General features: G+C 44.3%; 1 protein-coding gene across 3 annotated transcripts; it reads left to right on the forward strand.

The window, feature by feature from the left end:
- Positions 1-345: 345 nt before the first annotated feature.
- On the forward strand, positions 346-11,446 carry LOC112981682 (nuclear cap-binding protein subunit 2). 3 transcript variants are annotated; one of them, XM_026097527.2, is made up of 4 exons: positions 7,490-7,834; positions 7,933-8,114; positions 8,846-8,984; positions 9,601-11,446. In XM_026097527.2, the coding sequence occupies exons 1-4, from the start codon at positions 7,754-7,756 to the stop codon at positions 9,670-9,672; spliced, it is 474 nt and encodes a 157-aa protein (XP_025953312.2). In that variant the 5' UTR covers positions 7,490-7,753; the 3' UTR covers positions 9,673-11,446. The 3 variants fall into 3 exon arrangements, 1 of the variants encoding a protein (XP_025953312.2); XR_010390491.1 differs by lacking the exons at positions 7,933-8,114; positions 8,846-8,984 and adding an exon at positions 346-746 and having other exon boundaries at positions 1,593-7,834; XR_010390492.1 differs by lacking the exons at positions 7,933-8,114; positions 8,846-8,984 and adding an exon at positions 616-746 and having other exon boundaries at positions 1,437-7,834.
- The last annotated feature ends 9,348 nt before the right edge of the window (positions 11,447-20,794 follow it).

Consider the following 20,794-nt stretch of genomic DNA (forward strand, 5'->3'; position numbering starts at 1 on the left):
CTATTGAGCGTTACTCCATTCCCTATGGGGCCCCGGAGGAGCTCCCACCTTCCCTGTTCGTTTTCTTGCACCACTTTCATGAACGTTTGGATTTGTCATCTCTGTTCTGCCAGGGAGTGGTGCTGCGTGTATGCAGGGACAGCAGTAATTTCAGGGTTGTATTTTCCTTCTACAGTGAATTAGCTTTGTAAATAAATACAATGCTCCAGAAACGCAGTTACAAATGAAATCATTCTCGCACTAACTACAGTAAAGCAGCAGCAGCAATGCAGCCTCACCGCCGTGTGTCTCACTCAGCTCTGATCACGGGGGGAAGGCGCTAGGGCCAGGCCTAATCCAGGCCCCCGCCACTCTGCAGCCGCGGGCGGGACCTCTCCCCTGGCTACAGCTATGAGCCCCCGCCCTGGGCTGGGTCTGTCCCGCTCTAACCTCGCCCCTAAGGCGCGCGCTGCCGAGCCGAGCCTACAGGCGCCCCTGGGCCCGACCGGCGGCGGCGGCGCCCCACGAGCTGGGCTGGGCCGGGCCGCTAAGGCGGCTCCGGCGGGGCCTCTCTAGGCCGCCCTCTCGGCGGCCGCGGCTGCGCGGCGGCGCTCCCTAGCGGGGCGGGGCGGTGCCGGCGGCGATGGCGGCGGCGATGGCGACGCTGTGGGCGCTGCTGGCGGCGCTGCGGGTGGGCTGGTGCCTGCTGCCGCAGGCCGGCTACCTCCACCCCGACGAGTTCTTCCAGGCGCCCGAGGTCATGGCAGGTACGGCGGGGAGGCGCGGGGGGGGAGGGCAGCGCCGGCGCCGCGACCCCTCTCCCGGCAGCGGCGGGGGCGCAGCCGAGCGGCAGCCGCTGCGCCCAGCCCCGCGCGCCCGCGACGCCTCCCGCTGCGTGGGGCCAGCGCGCTGCGCCGGCGTGCTTGCCTGGTGCGCCCAGCCGGCGCGGGCTGTGGTGCGGGATGTACCGCACGCTCAGCTGGTACGCACAGCTTCACAGAGCCGACACGCTTACGAGGGACCGCTGTCCAGTATGCGTAGCCAGCACGCTACACCGAGATCTAGGGTCAACAGATGTGCTCCGGGGGCCGAATTTCCACTGGCACCCTTTATAACGTAAATTCTAGGAAGACTGTAAAGCTATATTTTGCAATATGTAACCATATACCTACCATGTAACATCATTTTTAGATATACCTGCCCTCCTATGCTGCAAATTTGAAGTAGAGATTAGTTTAGAGAGTGAGTAACCTGAAGAACTGACCAGTCTCATTTATACCGCCCTTTCGTTACAAAGAGATTCCTGTGAACAACGTAGTAGCTGATCTGTAATTCTAGGCCATCACCTTTCTGTTACTGTTTCCTGTTACCATAGTAAGTGTTGCCTGGAACTGTCTGCCTTTTTTTTTTTCCTTGAAGCTTCATAAAGATTAATGGTATACTCCTAAAAATTTCAGGGCTGACAGCCATCTCAAAAGTTTAGAGACTGCTCTGCATCATGATGCCTCTCATCACATCTCATCTCAGCTGTATCCCTAATATACACCATTGGTCACTGATTAAAATATATTATGTATGTGTTTTTTTTCTTCTTTTCCTCCCTCTCTCTATAGGAGATATTTTAAACCTACAGGTCTATTATCCCTGGGAGTTCCTTTCCAGCTCTCCTTGCAGAACAGTTGTTTTCCCATTAATGACATCTGGAGTTACCTACTGGGTGATCAAGTGTTTGCAGCAGCTGGACATATGGTCAAGTTGCATCAACAGCTACACCCTTCTTGTATCACCTCGCCTTCTCTTTACAATCTTTTCTTTCCTGCTTGACTATAGTGTGTATCGATTAGCTCCTTTCTGGGAAGCAGATCCATGGAAAGCACTGGTACTTCTTGCTGGATCACATGTCACTCTGGTGTTTTATACAAGAACATTTACCAATACACTTGAAGGACTTCTGTTTGCTCTTCTGGTGGTATTGGTTTCCTCAAGTTCTGATGGCAGCTTAGCAGAGCCTAGAAGTAGCCGTCTTATAGGAATTGTAACAGTTGCTGGGTTTTTCAACAGGCCAACTTTTCTAGCATTTGCTCTAATACCACTGCTTTACTGGATGGGTTTAAATATTGACTCTCAAAAGAGCATTAAAACTGTCATAAACCACTTTTTGAAGCTTGTCCCATGTGCATGCTTTACCGCTGTTTTTTTCATAATGGCCGACACCTTGTATTTTACCTCCATGGGATTAGACAACCTCTACAGCATTGAAAAGAACAGCCTATTTGATATAATATCTCAGTTAAATCAGAAAATAATAGTAACCCCTTTAAATTTTCTCCGCTATAATCTTAATCCTCATAATCTTGCACAGCATGGAAGTCACCCACGACTTACACATTTTATGGTCAATGGGATAATGCTCTTTGGGATCCTACATATTCTGGCCATCGGTGCTGGTTTTAAGATGTTAAAGAAATGTATCTATATATTGCCACAGGTCAAGTCATATTACCATGGGTCATCTAGGATATTAGTGCATTCTGAGGGCAGCCCAATATTATTGTTGTTTTACTTTGTTCCTTTGGCATTTCTCTCCCTCTTCAGTCACCAAGAACCTCGGTTTCTCATTCCTCTCATCTTACCATTAGTCCTGTTCAGCACCTCACAGAATAGAGCTATGAAGTGGAAACCCATCATTATTATTTTCAATGTTCTTGGGGCTTTGTTGTTTGGATGCTTACACCAGGGAGGACTGATACCATGCTTGTTTCACTTGGAGCAACTTGTGCATTCTCCAGAGTCCTCAAACCATCCAGGACACTATATTCTACTCTTTGCTCACACCTACATGCCTCCTAGGTCTCTGCTCAATATCAAGAAAAGAGACACACATATAGAAGTAATTGATATGGCTGGGTCTGAAGAAGAAACCCTCTGCCAAACAGTAGGACAGCTAACAAACAATTTTACCTGCAATGATTGTCATTTTTTTGTTATAATCCCTGGTACAGTCAGAGCCACAATTACAAAATGCGGTGTCTCATTCAAGAATGAGACTTTAATATTTCCACACTTATCAATGGAAGATCCACCACAAATATCCTTTCTATTTAGTGAAAATTGGAGAAGTCAGTTAGGACTACACATCCTCCAACTAGACAGAGATCAACAGAGTCTTTAGAAGAACTATGTTTTAGTTTTTCACTTCGCTTTGGCTCTGCCCAAAAGTTCTATGAGACCTTTCTCTTCACAAACCCACATTCAGCACAGGCAGTGGCATTGTGAGCTCCCCTTATTCTCTTTATTCCTTTTCTTCTTGCTCTTATATTCTTCAGCGTAGTCAGTTCTGGGTAGGACCTGCTTAAAATTTGAGGGTCATTCAGTTCTTGTGAAGTCCTATGAACTTGTGTAACTTTCCTAATGAAAGAGGAAGTCAGAACTCACCAAAACTTTGATTCAAGCTTAGTTCTCTCCATGAAGCTGTACTTTTGAATTTCTTATAAACTCTGCTATAGAGGGTTTGTGGGTTATGTTTTTGTTGTTGTTGCTAATTCGCATTGACTCAGCTGCTGAAGAGAGGACACTGGACTAGATGAAAGTTGCCGTTACCCAAAATGGTTGTACTTTTAGGCTCTTAAAAATTCAGAGCCTTCTCTCAGTCATTAGACCAGACTGCAGTCATAGTGTAGGTACCAGCATTGTAATACTGTTTGATGAGGCTCTTGGGTGGCCCTCTCTTGTAAAGTCCCTGGTGTTGATCTAATAGAATCTGATTTGGAACATGGAAGAAACTTCAGCATAGGCACTTGTGATAAATCCTAAAATCCAAGTGCTATTTTGCCTGGTGCGTGTTTCTTGCCACAGTTCCATTCTTGTGGACATATGTATTACACATTGCACGTTGAGAATGATGTTTCATAGTATTACGCCTATTGCTTAGCTGCTGCAATTGGAGCAGTCCTTCCCTTTCACACTCCACTGTGCCCTCTCACTGCTTTCACTGCTTTTCATGGCCCTACCACCAGCAGTGGTGCACATGTGGCCTTCAGTGAGCTAGTTTAAGGAGCTAAGCAGACAGAAAACTTAGGCCGATTTGATCTTTATGTTTTTGGCTACAGAAATCAGAATGGTTGAGGTTGGAAGGGACCTTTGGAGATCATCTAGTCCAACCCCCCTGCTCAAGCAGGGTGACCTAAAAGAGGTTGCCCAGGACCGTGTCCAGATGACTTTTGAATATCTCCAAGGATGGAGATGCCACAACCTCTCTGAGCAACCTGTTCCACTGCTCAGTCATCCTCACAGTAAAATAGTTTTTCCTGGGTTTCAGTTTGTGCCCGTTGCCTCTTATCCTGTCACTAGACACCACTGAAAAGTCTGGGCTATCTTCTTTATACCCTCCCTTCAGATATTTATAAATAGCGGTAAGATCCCTCCCTGAGCCTTCTCTCTCCCCAGGCTAAATGATCCCAGCTCTCTCAGCCTTTCCTCATGACAGAGGCTCCAGTCCCTTAATCATCTTAGTTGCCCTTTGCTGGACTCGCTCCAGTTAAGTCCCTGTCTCTCATGTACTATGGAGCCTAGCAGTGGACACAGTACTCCAGGTGTGTCTCACCAGAGCTGAGTAAAGGCGGAGGATCAACTCCCTCGACCTGCTGGCAATGCTCTTCCTGATGCAGCCCAGGATACCATTGGCCTTCTTTGCCAGCAGGGCACATTGCTGGGTCATGGTCAATGTCTTGTCCACCAGGACCCCAAGTTCTTCTCTGCAAAGTTAATTTCCAGCAGATGAGCCCCCATCCTGTACTTGTGCATGGGGTTATTCCTCCCTAGGTGCAGGACTTGCACTTCTGTTTGTTGAACTTCATGAGGTTCTTGTCTGCCTGTTTCTCCAGCCTCTCAGGGCCCTAGATGAATCTCTGAACTGCCTTACTGGGGGTTAGACAAGCACCAGTTATGTTGCAGGCAGTGAGTGCAATTAAGGGGAGGGGTAACATGCCCTCCCCTTCACTAACAATTCACCATTAAATCAACCTACTTAGAATGACAAATCACATCCTGGCTCTCTAATAGAGGGTAGTCTGAATTTAAACTGCAATACAAAAAATCTGAGCTATAGTTCAGCAGGCTGTATCTGCTAAATAGTATATCACATCTAACAATTTGTGTTTAGTTTTTGCCTTCATCAACTTCTGGATTCAAAAACTCCTGACATGGAGAGAGATGTTACAGAATCACATATTAATTCAGTACATGCACTGTAGGCCAAGCCTCTCCCTATGAAATGAATCTGACATTTGGATTCTTTCTGTTCATAATGGCAGTAATGCTTTTTGCAGTTCTTCATGCACACAACTGAGGTCTTACAAGCCAGATTTTTTTCAGCAGAGCCAAGAACAACATCTTTTGATGCCAGGCTCTAAAAGGAAGCCAGGAAAAGTCCTTGTGTGAAGGATTTGCCTGTATCTTCCAAATCACACGAATAATCTAGACTTTTCAGGAACATAGTTTTTGCTATCTTGTAAAGCATTTTACATTACAAGTCTCCTCGACATGTCCACCCCAAATCCTTGATCTCTCACTATTGGAAGGCCTGCAAGTTGCAGGTAGGTGTTTTTTGGAGGGGGTAGGGGAAGGAGGGTTACATGTATGTTTGCACTGATGACTTACGCAGTAGTGGAAGTTATGAAAACATCATGATCACAAGTATTTTCAGGTTAATTTCCTTTTCTATGTTCTTCCATGTTGAAACAATAATCTGGTGTCACAGTTGGTATTCCATGTCCTCTTTACCGTTTTCAGCTGTACTTAAACAGCTTTAAAATCTGAAAATTGTTTTCATGAACTTCATGATCTCTGGCAGTATCAGAGGAGTAGATTTTTGAACTTCAGAAACCTAGTGGAGCATCATTCCTATGGCATGATGGCTTCTACAACATTGCACAGGTAATCTGTGATAGATCCAAGAAGAGAATCTGGATTTCAAATGCTAATTCAGACCTAAAATACACTGCTTTTGACTCACCAGATAGATCTTTATCACTTACACCATACATCCATTTTTTCATTCCGTGCACAATGAAGTCTTTGTTGGTGGGAATTTTACTTTTATAAGGAGTTTTGGAGACTCTGTATCTAGTGATTTGTGACATGCTTTTCACCTTATGTGATACAAAGAATGGAAACCATCCTCCTCAGTTATCTAAGCATCTAGCCATCTAGGCTAAAAGGTGAAACATGCTAAGAGGAAACGCTAACAATTTTTGTCTCATGTATGCTGTTGGCTACAGCAGCTTAATTAAACCAGCCCAGTGCATCACACGAGCTGGATGGATCTATTTCCATATTTATAGTCAGGATGGCTGTTTGGGTGCTTTTTCCCTCAAAAGCAAATTTTTAGGCCTATTTTAATCACTAAAGTATCTTTGCAAACCTCTTTTGCTACCATTGACTTAAGGTGTGCCTTTAGGATAGCACCAAATCTCTGACTTTTCTTTACCTGTCAAATGGACTGTTATTCTATCCACCACCACCACCACCATCAAAGTTCTTAGAGCTCTTTTTGTATGAAAGTCGCAACATAAATGTAGAATACTACCGTTGTACAGCCAGCAATTCTTAAAGGAATGCCAGTGAGAGATTTTGCTTTTATTTTAAGTTCTTTTATCACGCACTTAAAGTGTCAATCTTGCCAGTATTCTGAACGATGTGTAAGTGTTTCTGCCTGTTACAGAGTATTGTGGAAAGTGTAAACCGATTTTGAAATGAAAATCCATCATGTTGGAAAGCAGCATGCTTCACATTTCCATGCTTGGACCGGGAAACTAGTGATGGGCGTACGGCTGTGGGAAAAGCAGCATAAATCCGCATCTCACAACGCGCGTTACACGGTGGGGGGTGCAGCAGGGCTCCTCCTCCGTCGCCAGTGCCGCCGGCCCTGCTCGCGGTGCTGTCGGACGCTGTCCCCGGCCCCACGTCGCCGTTATCATCCCGCGCGGCCGAGGCGCGTCGGCTTCACCGGGCTCGCCGGCCGCTGCGCCGTCGCTCGGAGCACGGTTCACCTCCTCCTGCCGCCGCCGCGCCGCGCCGGCCTCAGGGCGCGGCCCCGGGGCGGCCCCCGCGGCCCGGCCCGCGCCCGGGGGGCCGCGGCCAGCCCCGCTCGCGGGCGCCCTCCTCCAGCTCCCGGCGGAAGGTGTCGCGCAGGCGGGCCAGGCGGCGGGCCAGGCCCTCTCCGCCCAGCAGGCCCCGGGCCGCCCGGCGGCCGCCAAGCTGGGCGCGGGTGAGGGCGGCAGCGGTGAGGCGGGCGGCGGCGCGCACGGGCCGCGACTCGGAGAGCTTCTCCACGAGGCGCGCGTCGTTCAGCAGCACCCACAACACCCGCCGCAGCACCATCCTCCCGCAGCACCGCGCCGCCCACCTCTCGCGAGACCGCGCCCGCCGCGCCGCGCCGTGCTGCGCCGCACCGCCCACCTCTCGCGTGACCGCGCCCGCCGCGCCGCGCCTCACGGCCCACCTCTCGCGAGAATCGCTCTCACCGCCCAGCTCTCGCGAGAGCGGCGCGCACTGCCCGCCGCTATTGGCTGCCGTCTCAGCACCGCGCGTTACCGGCGGGCGCCGCTGAGGGCGAGAAGGAGAAGGAGGAGGAGGAGAAGAAGAAGGAGAAGAAGAAGAAGGAGAAGAAGAAGAAGGAGAAGAAGAAGAAGGAGGAGGAGGAGGAGGAGGAAGCGGCGGCGGCGGCGGCGGCGGCAACGACGACGACGAGAAGCGGGGTGGGAAGAAGGAGAAGATGTGCTCGGGGTGGACGTTGAGCATCCTCCGCAGCGACTCGTACGCAGACCTCAGCCAGTACCGGGACCAGCACTTCCGGGTGAGCGGGGCGGCGGCGGGGAGGCGGCGGGGGCCTGCGGGGGCCTGCGGGGCGGCGTGGCAGGAGCCGTTGCCGGAGCCGTTGGGGTTGCCGCGCAGGGCACGCGGTACGAGCAGGAGCGGCTGCTGCGGAAGAGCTGCACGCTGTACGTGGGGAACCTCTCCTTCTACACCACGGAGGAGCAGATCCACGAGCTCTTCGGCAAGAGCGGCGACGTGAAGAAGATCATCATGGGGCTGGACAAAGTAAAGAAAACCGCCTGCGGCTTCTGCTTTGTGGAGTATCCTTATGCGGGCCCGGCAGCAGGGCCCCGGGGTCGCCGGGGCGTGGGCAAAGGGAAATGTGGGCTCGGAGTCAGGGGAGTGTCCCCGAGGGTGAAATTGCTCAGTGGCCAAAACGCCTGTGGGAGCCCTGGGAGGCAGAGGGCAAACACGCTGCCAGGTAGAGGGGCTTCTTTTAGTAGGTTGTTTTTGATCTGATACTTTAAACCAGGCAGTTTTCTAGATGGTTGGTCTCCACAGTATAAGCATATTCTAAATGCCTGAGTGAACAGGCCTTTCTTTACACAGGTGCACCCGTGAAAAGTTTCTATTAGTAATTCTACAAACTTGTGAAGTATTAACCTCATAACATGCAAGTCTCTTTGAAAGTCATTTTGCCATTGATTTCAGTGACCTTACTGGAATGGCGAAAGTTGGCCCCATGACTAGAGCATGTGTAGGGCTTCCCATTCCTCCTTTGACAGTAGATCTTCACGCTGTTAAAGATCAGTATGATACAAGAAATTGATATAAGATGTGTATTTCTAATATGCTTGGATGTCTGCAAATTATTCAGTTTCACTAACAGTTTTCTCAATCCCTGTATCTTCATAAAAGCAGTTGCTTTTAGAAGTAACTGAGCAAGAACTCGATTCAAGCAATTACTGGTTTTTGGAGTGCACTTGATATAAGTATTCTTTTCATATATTGAAATTAGAAGCCCAGTTCTTTTCGTTAACATATTTCTAAGATACTATGCAAGAGGAGATGCTGAAAACGCAATGCGATACATCAATGGTACCAGGCTTGATGATAGGATCATAAGGACAGACTGGGATGCAGGATTTAAGGAGGGTAGACAGTATGGTCGTGGAAGATCAGGGGGCCAGGTAGGTTGTTGAACAGTCTAGTTCTTAAGACACTGGTGACTTTGCCAAAATCCTTGCTTTTGAGTGAATAAGCTCAAAACAGCTTAGGAAATAGCAACTTAAGAATTATTGTTAAAGACAGCAGTATAAATTAATCTTTAAGAGATCTCATCAATGATAATGTTATCCACTAAGAAGAAGAGCTAATCTTACTTTTCCCTCCCCCTTTCTCTCTCCCTGTGCTCAAACTACTTTCAGAAACTTGGTCGCTGTTCGGGGAGATAATGCTTATAAGTAATCCCAGAAAATACAAGTCATGAACACAAGGCTAACACTTAGCTTGCCTAGAGTTGAGCAGATAGCAGTTGCTTTCACTGCTACAGCATGGGGCCAGCCACCCTCCATTGTCTGTCTTGGTTAAAGAATCCCTCTGGGCCCTATTAAAACGCAAGTCAGCTTTGTATTGTATTCTAGCGTTCTGCATGATGCGCTTCACCTTCTGTTTTGTCAGTGAGCTACTTGTGGCCACTTATATATTGTGGATGTATTATGATGTGTTCTGATGGTGTAATAGTTCTTGTGAAACTGTTTTTCTTCATGTCTTTACTGGACTTTCCTTTTTTCCCCCCTTTGTAAGGTCCGAGATGAGTATCGGCAAGACTATGATGCGGGAAGAGGCGGCTATGGCAAAACTGTTCAATGCCAGTGAATAGCGAATGACTCATCAGCCTCACAGGAGAACTAAAGCTGCACTGTAAATGTCATGAGCCATGAAATAGGTCTGTTGCACACAAATTTAAGTAACTAGAAATTCACAGAAACTACTATCAGTGTTGCTGTGGTCACTTAGTGTGTTCAGTATCTCCTCCATTTTAAAGTCTAGTTACAATACCAGGATCCAAAGCATTGGAGAGTGCATTAATACAGAGGACTTGGAAGCAGGGATTTAAGCACTGGTATGCACAAGACTCTGGTATCTAACTGCTGCTGTAACTCTTATATAAAATAGAACCAAGATTTAACACTATGGTGCTTTCTTCCACTGGCGAAAACTTGATTATTCTGTTGCTGGATTTTGTTTACATTAGTATCACAGGGTAGAGAGGAGGGTTTGTATATGTTTCAGAGATGAAAGGAAAAGGCAAGAAGCCTGAAGGGGATGGGAGAGCAATTTCTAGGGAAAACTTAAAGTTGCAGATTTTCCTGAGATTACTGGATTAGAACAGTCATGTAAACTGGTGCAGTTCCTTTGTGGAGCTAGTGCATATACATGAAGGTCACAGCAAAGCAAGTTGTAGGACAGATTGATTCCAGGAACCATAAAGTAAGAAGCAACCATAGTAGACAGCAGAAAACAGACCCACAAAGTCTTCTACAGAGTAAAATGGGATTGCATGACATTTGTTTATCCATTTGGCTTTGTGGAATACAGAGAACAGGAAGTTTAAAAGTTACACTACCAGTTATTTGCTTAGTTTGGGTAATACTAGTTTGCTTCCATCTGGTAGCTCTCTACAGCCCTAGTATTTGAGGAGCGGTATCTTCCAGGTACCTACAAAAGTGGCATAGAGCCAATTTCTACAGTTACCCCTGGAAATGAGATGTTTGAGGAACTATGTCTATAAAACAGAGGGAAAGGTTGTTCTTAAAATAGATTTTTCCTATTGAAAGAAACCTGATTGCAGATAAAAGTAAAAATAATAAAAAAACCTGACTTTTGAGAGCCTTACTTTATATTGAGCATATGGTGAGAATGACAAAAGAACTGCAGGATTTTCTAGTTTCTTTTTTTTTTCTTTTTTTCCTCTGGATCATGTTAACACTGTCAGTTCATGTGATGGGATTCTGTGATACTGCAGACATAGGAAAAATAATCTGTGCTTGCAACATATGTGAAATTGGCCTGCTGAGATGATAGAGTTGGAATGGAGCTGCTATAGGTTTTGGGGGATTGGTATGGGTCTCTTCTGGATTTTTGGGTTTTTTTATGGAACTCTGAGTTCTTTGGAAACTGCAATTCTTTAAGTTTTCCAAGTATTTTATTGTCTGTGACTTCTTAAAAACCTCTGAAATATCAAGTATATAAAACTTGATCTTTCCTCATTGAGGATATTGTTGAAAATCTTGATGTGTTTCTTGCATACAGTTTGTCACAATTGTTACTTTAAGTTGGAAATGCCGTGAGATAAAATATTTGTAATGAGACTTTGCTTACTTAGCGAGTTTTTTGTGGGTTTTTTTGGCACAAAGACATAGAGTAAAACTAGATCTTCAGGATCACTTGATCCTGGTTTGCAAACAAGACTTCCAGCGAATTTATTTTTTTCTACATAATGCATTTGATGATGAGTTTACGCTCTCTAGGAAATCTGCTCTAGGAAACCTGTGAAGTTTATTTTTCACTGTATTGGATTTTGTATATAAACTTGTCTGTTCTCAAAACTCTAAGTCACTTTCAAATAAAGTTGCAACAGTAAAATGGATTGGTTTTGTTTTTGTTTTGCTCTAATGGAATTGGTGAAAGAAATGAGCTATATTCCAACTCTTGCCCGCATCCCTTATTCTAGTGTCTTTTAAGATGGAGAGAGTGAATACTCCTTCCATTTGACCAGATTTTCAGTCTTGTTCAGTTCTTGACCAGATGCTGAAAGGTGTTTGTATGACACTTCTATTACTTTTGGATTACAAAACAGCAATTAAATTAGTTGCTAGTATTTAAGTGGATATGGAAGTCCTTGGTATGTAGCAAGCAGTTTTCAAGGTGTGCTTTGTTATAAAAACGAGGTTTAAAGTTATTTTTCGTTATAAGTGCTGCAAGACAGTCATCCTCAAATTAAACGGTGTCTTGCAGGTAATGGAGTTGATAACAAGGTTTTCCCTCAAAAACAGCCACACAGGTCTTTGAGTCAAGCCGACTGTCATTAGAACTGATTTTAACAGTAAGCAAGTTCTGTTTATATGAATATCCCTAGAACTGTGGAAATTAGGTGACTTATTGGTGCCACACTCTCTTGAGATCAAGTCATGGAACTAGTTTAAAAAAATAAAAAATAAAAAATGAACCTTCCTCCTGAGTGACTAACGAAGTACCACATACAGTGCAAAAGAGCAATGTTACCTTTGCAAGATGACCTCCTTTTAAAATATGTAACTTTTAAATAAAGCAGGCGATCAGGCAATCAGTTCAGTTCTGAGTGATGCTGTCTTTAAAGGTAAATAAGCATTAAATGCAGTGACTAGTAATGTAAAGTAAGTCCTTTGAGGAAAAATGCTCCCATCAGTTAGTTTTGTAACAATAAGGTTGCTATAAATTGTGCAGGCTAACAAACCAGGTGCCAGGGGTAAGTCTTGAAAGAAACCTCTGTAGGCATCAAAAAGCCACATTCTTCTTCACATTTATTATTCTGTAAGGGTAACTGAGACAGATTGCACCTGAGAGGGGAAGTTCCTGGACGTTGCCCCAGCAGGGTGGCTACTGGTATATAATTATATAATTAAAGATCCCTATTAGAGACATTCAGTAATTGATAGTAGAAAATTCAGATAGTATGCTTGACAAGCAACTTCTGAACTAGCTGAGAGTCTAACATCTCTTAGCATATAGCATGGGTGCTCTATGTACTATATAAGCCTATATGGAAAAATGTATAATGATTATGTTGCATGAAGTCAGTATGAATAGCATAATGGCCTATTCATTCAGAGACCTACCACTGGGAGACCTGTACTGAGCTATATGTGTAGTGGCTGTTTCTATACCAGTGCTAAAGGTGATATGACCATGTGGTGGTGTATTTCAGAGGCACTACATCCGGCAGGAGGTAGATGCTCTGAGGTTTCCTTCCTCCTTAATCTCTGTGTATCATCTGATATCCCCAAATGACAGCTGGTCTGTGCAGACTGGAATGCGAAGGAGAGGAATGGATAGGACTGAGTAACTACCTTTCTTACAGAAGCCAGTTGTTAGAGGGATTGAGGTGTCTTTGGATTCACCTCTGACTTATTTCCAGCCTCTTACAACTGTGCAATTGCTACACCTTTCTGGAAAGGTGTAGAAAGAAGAATGAAAAAACAGTTGCTGTTGTAAATCTCCTCAAATGTGTGAGGATTTTGGCAAGTCAAGGTGTGTGGATTTCAGCAAAGTCTTTTGTTAGACAAACTGGTATAGCTAGAAAGGAAGATTTATAGCATGCAAGTGTTTTTCCAGATCTGAAATAGCAGCAAGACATTGAGTGCAAATACAGACTGAAGACAATTGCTAGGAGTTTATTAGCTATGCTTGAGACAATGAGGCAGATAATTGATACAGCTCCCCTTGGTGGAGATGCAAGCAGTGGAGATGGAGAGAGGTGAAGACAGCAAGTGCATGAGCCTCAGTAGATGATAAAGCCCTGGAGATGCAATTATGGACAAGGGCAAGGGAGCTGAAGCTAGTAGTTGAGTTGGGGTTCTCTCTTCTTCACAACGGTGTGAGTCTGGGGTTCTGGAGGTTAGTTATGGTGGAGGAAAGGGTAATTCAAAGGGGAGAGTAACTGTGGATTTGCTGTTACTGAATACTGCTGTGCTCAGGCAACAGCTCCTGGAGCTGTGCAGGTTAAGCTGAGGGCAGAGGCTGCCTGAGGCCATACTGAGGGGAGTGCCATAAGATGGGGAACTTGCCACCATCACTGAGTGTGCTCTCTGTGCAGGACAACATGGCAGAGCTGGTCTGGCACTGCCCTGAGTGGTTGAGCACAGTGCTGTGACCTGAGGAGCACCGCCTCTCTTCCCTTGCCCCATGGTGAGCCAGGAGTGCTCCGGCTTTGCCACTCTAGTGGGTGCATGGCATCGTGGGAAGGCTGCAGCACCCACCAACATTGTCCTCCTGTCATCTGAAGGGGGGCGAGTTCAGCAGGTCAGCTGATGAGGTTGTGCCACTGTGACACTTGGCTGTATGTTTCAGGAAGTTGAGTTTGCAGTGAATGACTGCTTCTGGCTTGGCACTTCTCACTGAGAGGCTTAGGCAGAAGAAGAGATGTGGAATTTAGCTAGTAAGTCACTAGTTGACTCTTTTATTAATGGTAGCCTTTTTTCTGCTCAAGTCACTGTTCTCCATAAAAGTGATTTCTCCAGGGGTGTCTCAAGTCACAGTCTGGGGACCTCCTTGTCTTTCTCCTCTCTGTGAATAAAACTTGAAGGGTGTAGACAGTGATGGGCGCTGGTGAAGGTGGCTTTCGTTATGTTTGTACCTGTTATGTTTGATCGTAGCTCTTTCGTGCTGCAGCATGTGTTTGGGATACTGCCTGGTTAAGGATCTTGGCTTCCCAGACTTGGGGTTCAGCAGAGACTCTGGGCAATACCGCAAACCTTCCCCAGGGAAGACGTGCAAGGAATTACATTGCCATGCAGGTATGTAGAGTAGTCAGGACTTTGTGTGTTAAGAGGAAGGAAGCTTTGGGGCTTGAAGACCAGAGCTGGGGTCAAAATGTGGGTGGATCAGACAGCAGTGGGACTGGGGCGGGGGGGGGGGGGGGGTTCAGTCTGGGAAAGGAGCAGAATGATGAGGATGTACTCCTTCCTGGCTACCAAAGAGGCAGGAGGGGCTTTCTCTTTTACCTCAGAGGTGCAACAGCAGGAATGGAATGGTATTTTTTGAAGGCTGAAAGGGATCTTCTAAACTTTCAATGTCCTTGTGGATTTGGGGCTAGTTTAGCTTTGGGGAAGAGGGCTGAGGTGAAAGGTTGCTATTCAAATCCCCAGAGGAGCAATAACTGTCTTCTGAGCTCACAGAATGTTTTGTGGATCCATCACAGCCGTGGTTGTGATAAGGTGCTTTTCTGCTTTTTCATCCTTCAACAGCAGGAAGGAGGATCAAGTCCATTCAGAGAAATAATGTGGAAGCCATTGTTTTTTTCCTCATCTCATAATGCCATCCATGTGGGTAAATGTCATGTGCTCTTGGTTGGAATAGATCTCATAGATGGCTCACATGGAGGGAGAGCCTTGATGGTGGTCGAGACACAGGAGATGACTTGTGCTCTAGAGTTAAGTCAGAGTGCATAAAAGGGAAAGTGCAGCTTTTCTGGGGGGCAAGGGCTAGAAGGGTGCTGGAGCAGGAGACTGGGTGCAGCATCAGGCTTCAAGGAGGGCTATGGGAGTGGAAAGAAGAACAGATAGCTTGGAGTTCTGGGTTGTCCAGCATTTAATCAGAATACATTAAGCTTACTCACATTTCTGTGGTAAGGTCATCATAGACCTGTTGTGTAGAGGGTCTAACTAAGCAGCAGATATTGGAGTGCCTCAGGTACCTTTGGGAGTTTGGAGGGAAAAGGTTTAGTTCTAGCTGTGGGGGTCATACAATAGGTGAGTTTTGTCTGTGGGAAACCTATTATATGGTCCTCTTCATTTGGGAGATGAAAGAGGCACATCTTTCTTCATGTCCATCTCAATTGTGAGTTTATGACTTGCAGCTGGACACTCTTGCCATTGGAGCCGTGGTGGCCTGGGAAAGCACAGTAAAGGGAACAAGTTCTCTAGCTGAGACAGACACATCATAGTGAATAGAGTTCGGAACTTGTCAATTTTGATGGTGACCCTTAAAGAAAAGCTAGAGCTTATCCTCAGTGGTGGTCTGATCCCCTCCTCTTTTGTCCAGAAAATAGGAAGTAAGCTGGTTGGAAGTGACTTTATTCATTACTGCCCAATTTCTAACGAGTGTGAGGGGACGTGCAATGTTTAAAGTGATTTATTAGCAGTTGTGTGATGATGCAGGCCTTCAATGTTCTTTTAATGTAAGACACAAATGTAAAACTTTGCTGTATCATTTTTTATAAAAATGGGAAGTGTTTTTGTTTTAAAGTGAGATTTTCTATTTTGAGAAAGGTTTCAATCAAAATGGGATTAAAGAGTACATGACATGTGAAGTCTTAGTATCTCGAAAGTGTATATAGAGGAAATTGCTCAAACCTGGTTCAAGCTTGCCTACCCTAATCAAAATCAGATACAACTCTGCTGAAGCTAGCGCTATATGGAAAAAAATGAGTTCAGTCCTTACAATTTCACCGTGGGGCTACATTAGCTTTCTTACATGCCAGCTCATTGTGATTCTCTTTTGGAAATACAGGCTTCCCCTGCAACTTTTTGTCATACTAGTTCATTATGACCATATACTTTCATAAAAAAAATTAAGCTCTATATTAGCTTTCCTTAATACTAGTTCATTGTGATTGGATACTTTTATGGAAGTGTATCCATACAGAAACAGCAGCAGCTGACAATATGACTGGAAGCTTAATGCCTTGATGGAAGAGAAGTTGTTAAAAATAAAGGCAGTGACAGTTTCAGTCTCTCCCTCAGTCTGTGGTACAGGTCCACAGCAGGCTGATTTGCATGGCTCTTCTCTGGCACTAGTAGCTACAAATAAGATTTCTTTTCACAGTATTTGAGTTTTTGTGTAAAATCAATAGAGTGTAAATTGGACTATTCAGTGTCTTCATTTTAAAATATCTAACAAAATAATCTCTGTCACCGATCTACCCGGCAGGCTAGTTTCAAGGTGGTCTTTGAAGTAGTCAGGTTACTCACTACCCTGTGCAGCAGCAAAATTCCTGTTCAGGTCAGTGCCAATGCAACCACTGTTGGTGTTAATGGAATAATTCTTTCTCAACAGATGATTCTGAGAGACAAAATGATTAAAGTATTTAAGCCAATATACAGCACATCATCTTTCTTATTTTGTCAGATGAGACTTCTCGTGAAAGTTAAAAATTGATTCAGACTTCTACTAAAATCCACATGGTTTGTAAAAAGACTTTCATCTTTACAATCAAAGACAATACTAGTCAAAAGAAAGCAGTCCACAGGGACCGAACAGCTAATAAACTTATCTTGTGTCAGTTTGAGTTTCTAAAGCACAAATTGTACCTTATACCGCAGTAAAAATAGAGAAGAATTAGAGCAAGCATTTTTCTTGCTGATCTCTGGGATTTTCTGCTCTCAGCTGAATGTATTTGATACTTTCAGGTAGCTGTAAACATAGGGCCTGATATGACTGCAGGTAAAGTACCAACAAGTTGGCAAAGACTATGAAGAGGAGTGTCTTGGGCTTAGACCAGCCTTACCATATTTGGGAGGTAATGGCCTAATTTATTAATCATCTGCTTTCATGTCTCCTACCTGTTCCTATCTAACTGAGCTTTGCATGGGGGAATGAGCTAAACTCAAAGCTCCTCAGTAATAATGGTCACAACTCCTCTGTGCTCACTTTTGGGATAACAAGATGGTGTAAATGTTTCTCGTGGCTCGAGAGGAGGCTTCCCTGCCCTTGTCTAGCTAAGATCAGTGTAGAGTCCTAGCCTGTGATTGGCAGGTATTCTCCCTCCATTAGTGCTTCATCTCTTTTTTTCCTGTTTCTATCCAGACTCCAGGTGACAGAGGGAGCTTTTTCAAGGCTGGCCAGGTTTTTATCCTAAGGTTTTGGTACTGATGCAAACTGAAAACAAGGCTTGTTCCTTTCTCAGAAAGAGATTTGCTCTTCCCAGACTGCATGAGAAGCTGTAGTAAAGGAAAGAGCCGGCTATCTAAGGGACCGTTTGCTTTTGATGGTCTTGTACTCAGTTTTAAGTCATTTCTTTATGATTTGTATTCTGAGGTAAAAGGCTTTTAGTATAAAGCTCCTCTGAGGCTCATTTTCATTTTCAGACCTTCAACTGATTGAGCTATGAAAACTAATAGAACCTGTCTCTTTCTTCCATCTCCAGACATAGCCATGAGCATTGCACAAGGAGACACCATAGCAGTTTAGTTTAAGTTTATTCAGCAGATTGGTCATGATCTTGTCTGTCCCAAAGTGCAGTCTGTTGCTTACAAACTCCCACATACTATACTTGGTGTAACTGTGTCTGTCAGCAAATTTCCTTCCATGTGCCATAAATCTATTTTTCAGTCTCTTTTGTCAGGTTATGAAGAAAAACTCTGCATTAAATAGAAGCTGACAGGTAAACGTATGCAGCTTGTCAAGACACTAGATAGTGTCTTAAATATCTGATTTGTTCCTGTAGAATTACAGCAATTCTTCAAGCACTTCACGGACTTTTATATCTATTGCTTCAGAGTATCTCTGTGGGAAAGTGTCCTTTCTTTATCTTACTTATTTTTGATCTGAGGCACAAGGGGGCTATATGCTGAGTTTGACAGGAACCCTGTGGTGGATGAAGAGATGAGTCTCTTGGTCTCCTAAGTCCTAACTCTAACTGCAAGGCTGTATTTCCCATCTGCGCAAATGTATTTCATTGACACAGTAACAAGTAAGTGTAAGGAGATGAAGGAGATGTGCAATTTTCACATGTGGTTTGGGAAGATGAGAGATACTTGCAGGATACAGATCAACTGTTCTAAGCCATTGTTACAAAAGAATCATAAATATCTTATAAAACAAGGTAGAGTTCTAGGGACATGAATCCTCTCCCTGCAGGGATGACATTACTTGCTTCATTTTAATAATGCCTTCCAAGACAGTTGGAAACATGTATGCTTAAGTCGTCCACTAGCTTGATGGTACTGTCATCCCACATTACAGATAGATAGGCTTGACTCAACCATCTCCTATGTTTAAAATTTTTCCTTTTCGTTTCCTCCTCCTTTTTCCCCTGGAGCTCTTTAGACTGGATTTCCAGAGGTGTTTACAGAGCTTGGCATTGGAAGTGGAATGGAAACAGAGCTCCATAGAATGGCTTAGCACATGAATCCCTCTGCAGATTAAAGAGTCTTGGTTGTTTATCACTATTTGTGCTGTGGCTAAATTTGGCCAAAGCAGTAACCTAAGAGCACACAACCTGAATGACATGTAGATACCTGCACATTTAAAGGCCAAATATGAGTTATTCCTGTTTTAGGATTTTATTGCTTTCAGAGTCCTACAACAGACACAGATGCCTTTGAAAACCCTTTCTTGGCTGTTTAAGAGCATTAGTTCTGGTTGAACGTTTCTTGGCCTCCCAACAGCTTTCTGTTTGCTCTCCAGTGCTCTTTACTGGATGCATTTTATTCCGTTCTCTTCCAAGATGGTCTAGACAAAGCCAGTTGCTTCTGCCCTGGTAGGAAAATCTACCACTGTCACAGTGATTGTATAAGGGGTCGAGTCAGGATGTCAGAAGCCAAACTGCACAGAGAGAAATTGAAATATTTTCAGTCAAAAACAGAGTGCGTTTGGATTAAGCATTACTGAGTGAATGATTAGGAAATACACCTTTCTTCAGGGCCTTGAGGATGAGTATGTGTCCATATATAAGACCATATCTTCAGTCTTTTTGTTTGTTTGTTTTTAATTAGAGCCATGTCTATATTTTGAGTTGGTGGGGGGGGGGTTGTTTTTTCTTGTTTTGTTTTTGAAGTGGGTCATTTATTGAGTCTTCTGGAACTGACCTTTTTTAATAAGGATGGTATTGAACCACAATTTGTGTTATTTCAGCTATGATTAAAAGACTTTTCTTTTCTCAGAGTTCCTTTGAAAAGAAGTGGGACACAAAATCTTCTATTTTGGCATTTCTCTGCTTAACGTGCAACATAAATCTCAGCATAAATTAGCCTACTTGAGTCTGCTTGTAATAAAGTTTCTGGACAATGAAGCTTTTCCCTCCTGCACCCATCTTCTGCAGCACCAATTTAAGGTGGAGATACTGATTTTCTAGTTGGAATGGGAGCAGGGCCTTAATTTACAGAAATGTGTGTGGGTCTAAAATCCATCTTTTGTCTTTTTGAAAATATAATGCTCCATTTTTAATTATTTTGAAGGTCTTTGCAAAACTTTTTCAGTATTCAGTATCCTCTCTCCAAGGAGAACTTTTCCATTGACTTACATGGAAGAAGCTGCAATAGATGATTTCAGCAGACTCTGTTTCATTCCTATCAGTATAGATAAGTGTGTTAGGTATTAAAAGTTTATACTGTCCTAAAGTTGTAGCTCACTTGCAGCTTGAACTGTGACATGGTGAACTTGTGTCAATTTTCTGACTTTCTTTCATTAGTCTAAAATAATGGTCCAATTGTTTTATACTTTAAGTGTCCTTGTGTATTTTCTTGATGAAAAATGTTTCTGCTTTAAGTAGAAAAAAGTTGCTTGTTTGTTCACTGCAATTTGATTACAAACTGGTGCTTTTTGTGTGTTCGATTCTCTATAATATCACTGTTTTGCAAGAGCTTTGATTGTTTTTTATGAAAACGGAGCAGAAAGCCTGTCAGCTTGTCACACTGCCACAAGATGTCATGAGAAGCCGTGTCTCGCTTCAAGATGAGTGTGCTCTGTGAGTCTTTGGCAATCAGCTAAGCCAAATGGTTAATCTGGAAAGATGTTCTGGAAGCATGTCATTTCACCATATAGCTAATGCAATGTCTCAGTTTCTTGAAGAAACTCCGTTTTGTGTTAAGATTCTGCTGAGAACACAAGTGACTGATTTAGCAGTCTTCTAATGTACCCTAAAGAGAAAGGGGTAAAACAGCCTTGAGGTTGCTTTGATGTAGCATGCCTCATAATACTAAGCACTGTAGAACTAAGAAGTTCTGCGTGTAGTAACCATGATTTTTTTGTTCTGCAAAAGATTCCCCCCCCCCCCCCCGATTCATTTATTCCAGAAAGAGGAGAAATGTTTTCCCAGGGACTGGAAGGAGCTTTTGCACATTAAATCCAGGAATGTCCCAGAGGTTCTGCACTTTAGCTTTTAAACTTTCAACTGAATTCTGTCTTGGAATCCTATATATTATGTCGAAAACCTCTTTCAAGCAGCAACCTTTCCTCCCTGCTCCATCCCTCACAGCTGTAACAAGGTGTTTGGTGTTGTCTAAACTTGCTATAGGGA

This window comes from Dromaius novaehollandiae, chromosome 9 (assembly GCF_036370855.1).
Source record: "Dromaius novaehollandiae isolate bDroNov1 chromosome 9, bDroNov1.hap1, whole genome shotgun sequence".
Taxonomy (NCBI): Eukaryota; Metazoa; Chordata; class Aves; order Casuariiformes; family Dromaiidae; genus Dromaius; species Dromaius novaehollandiae.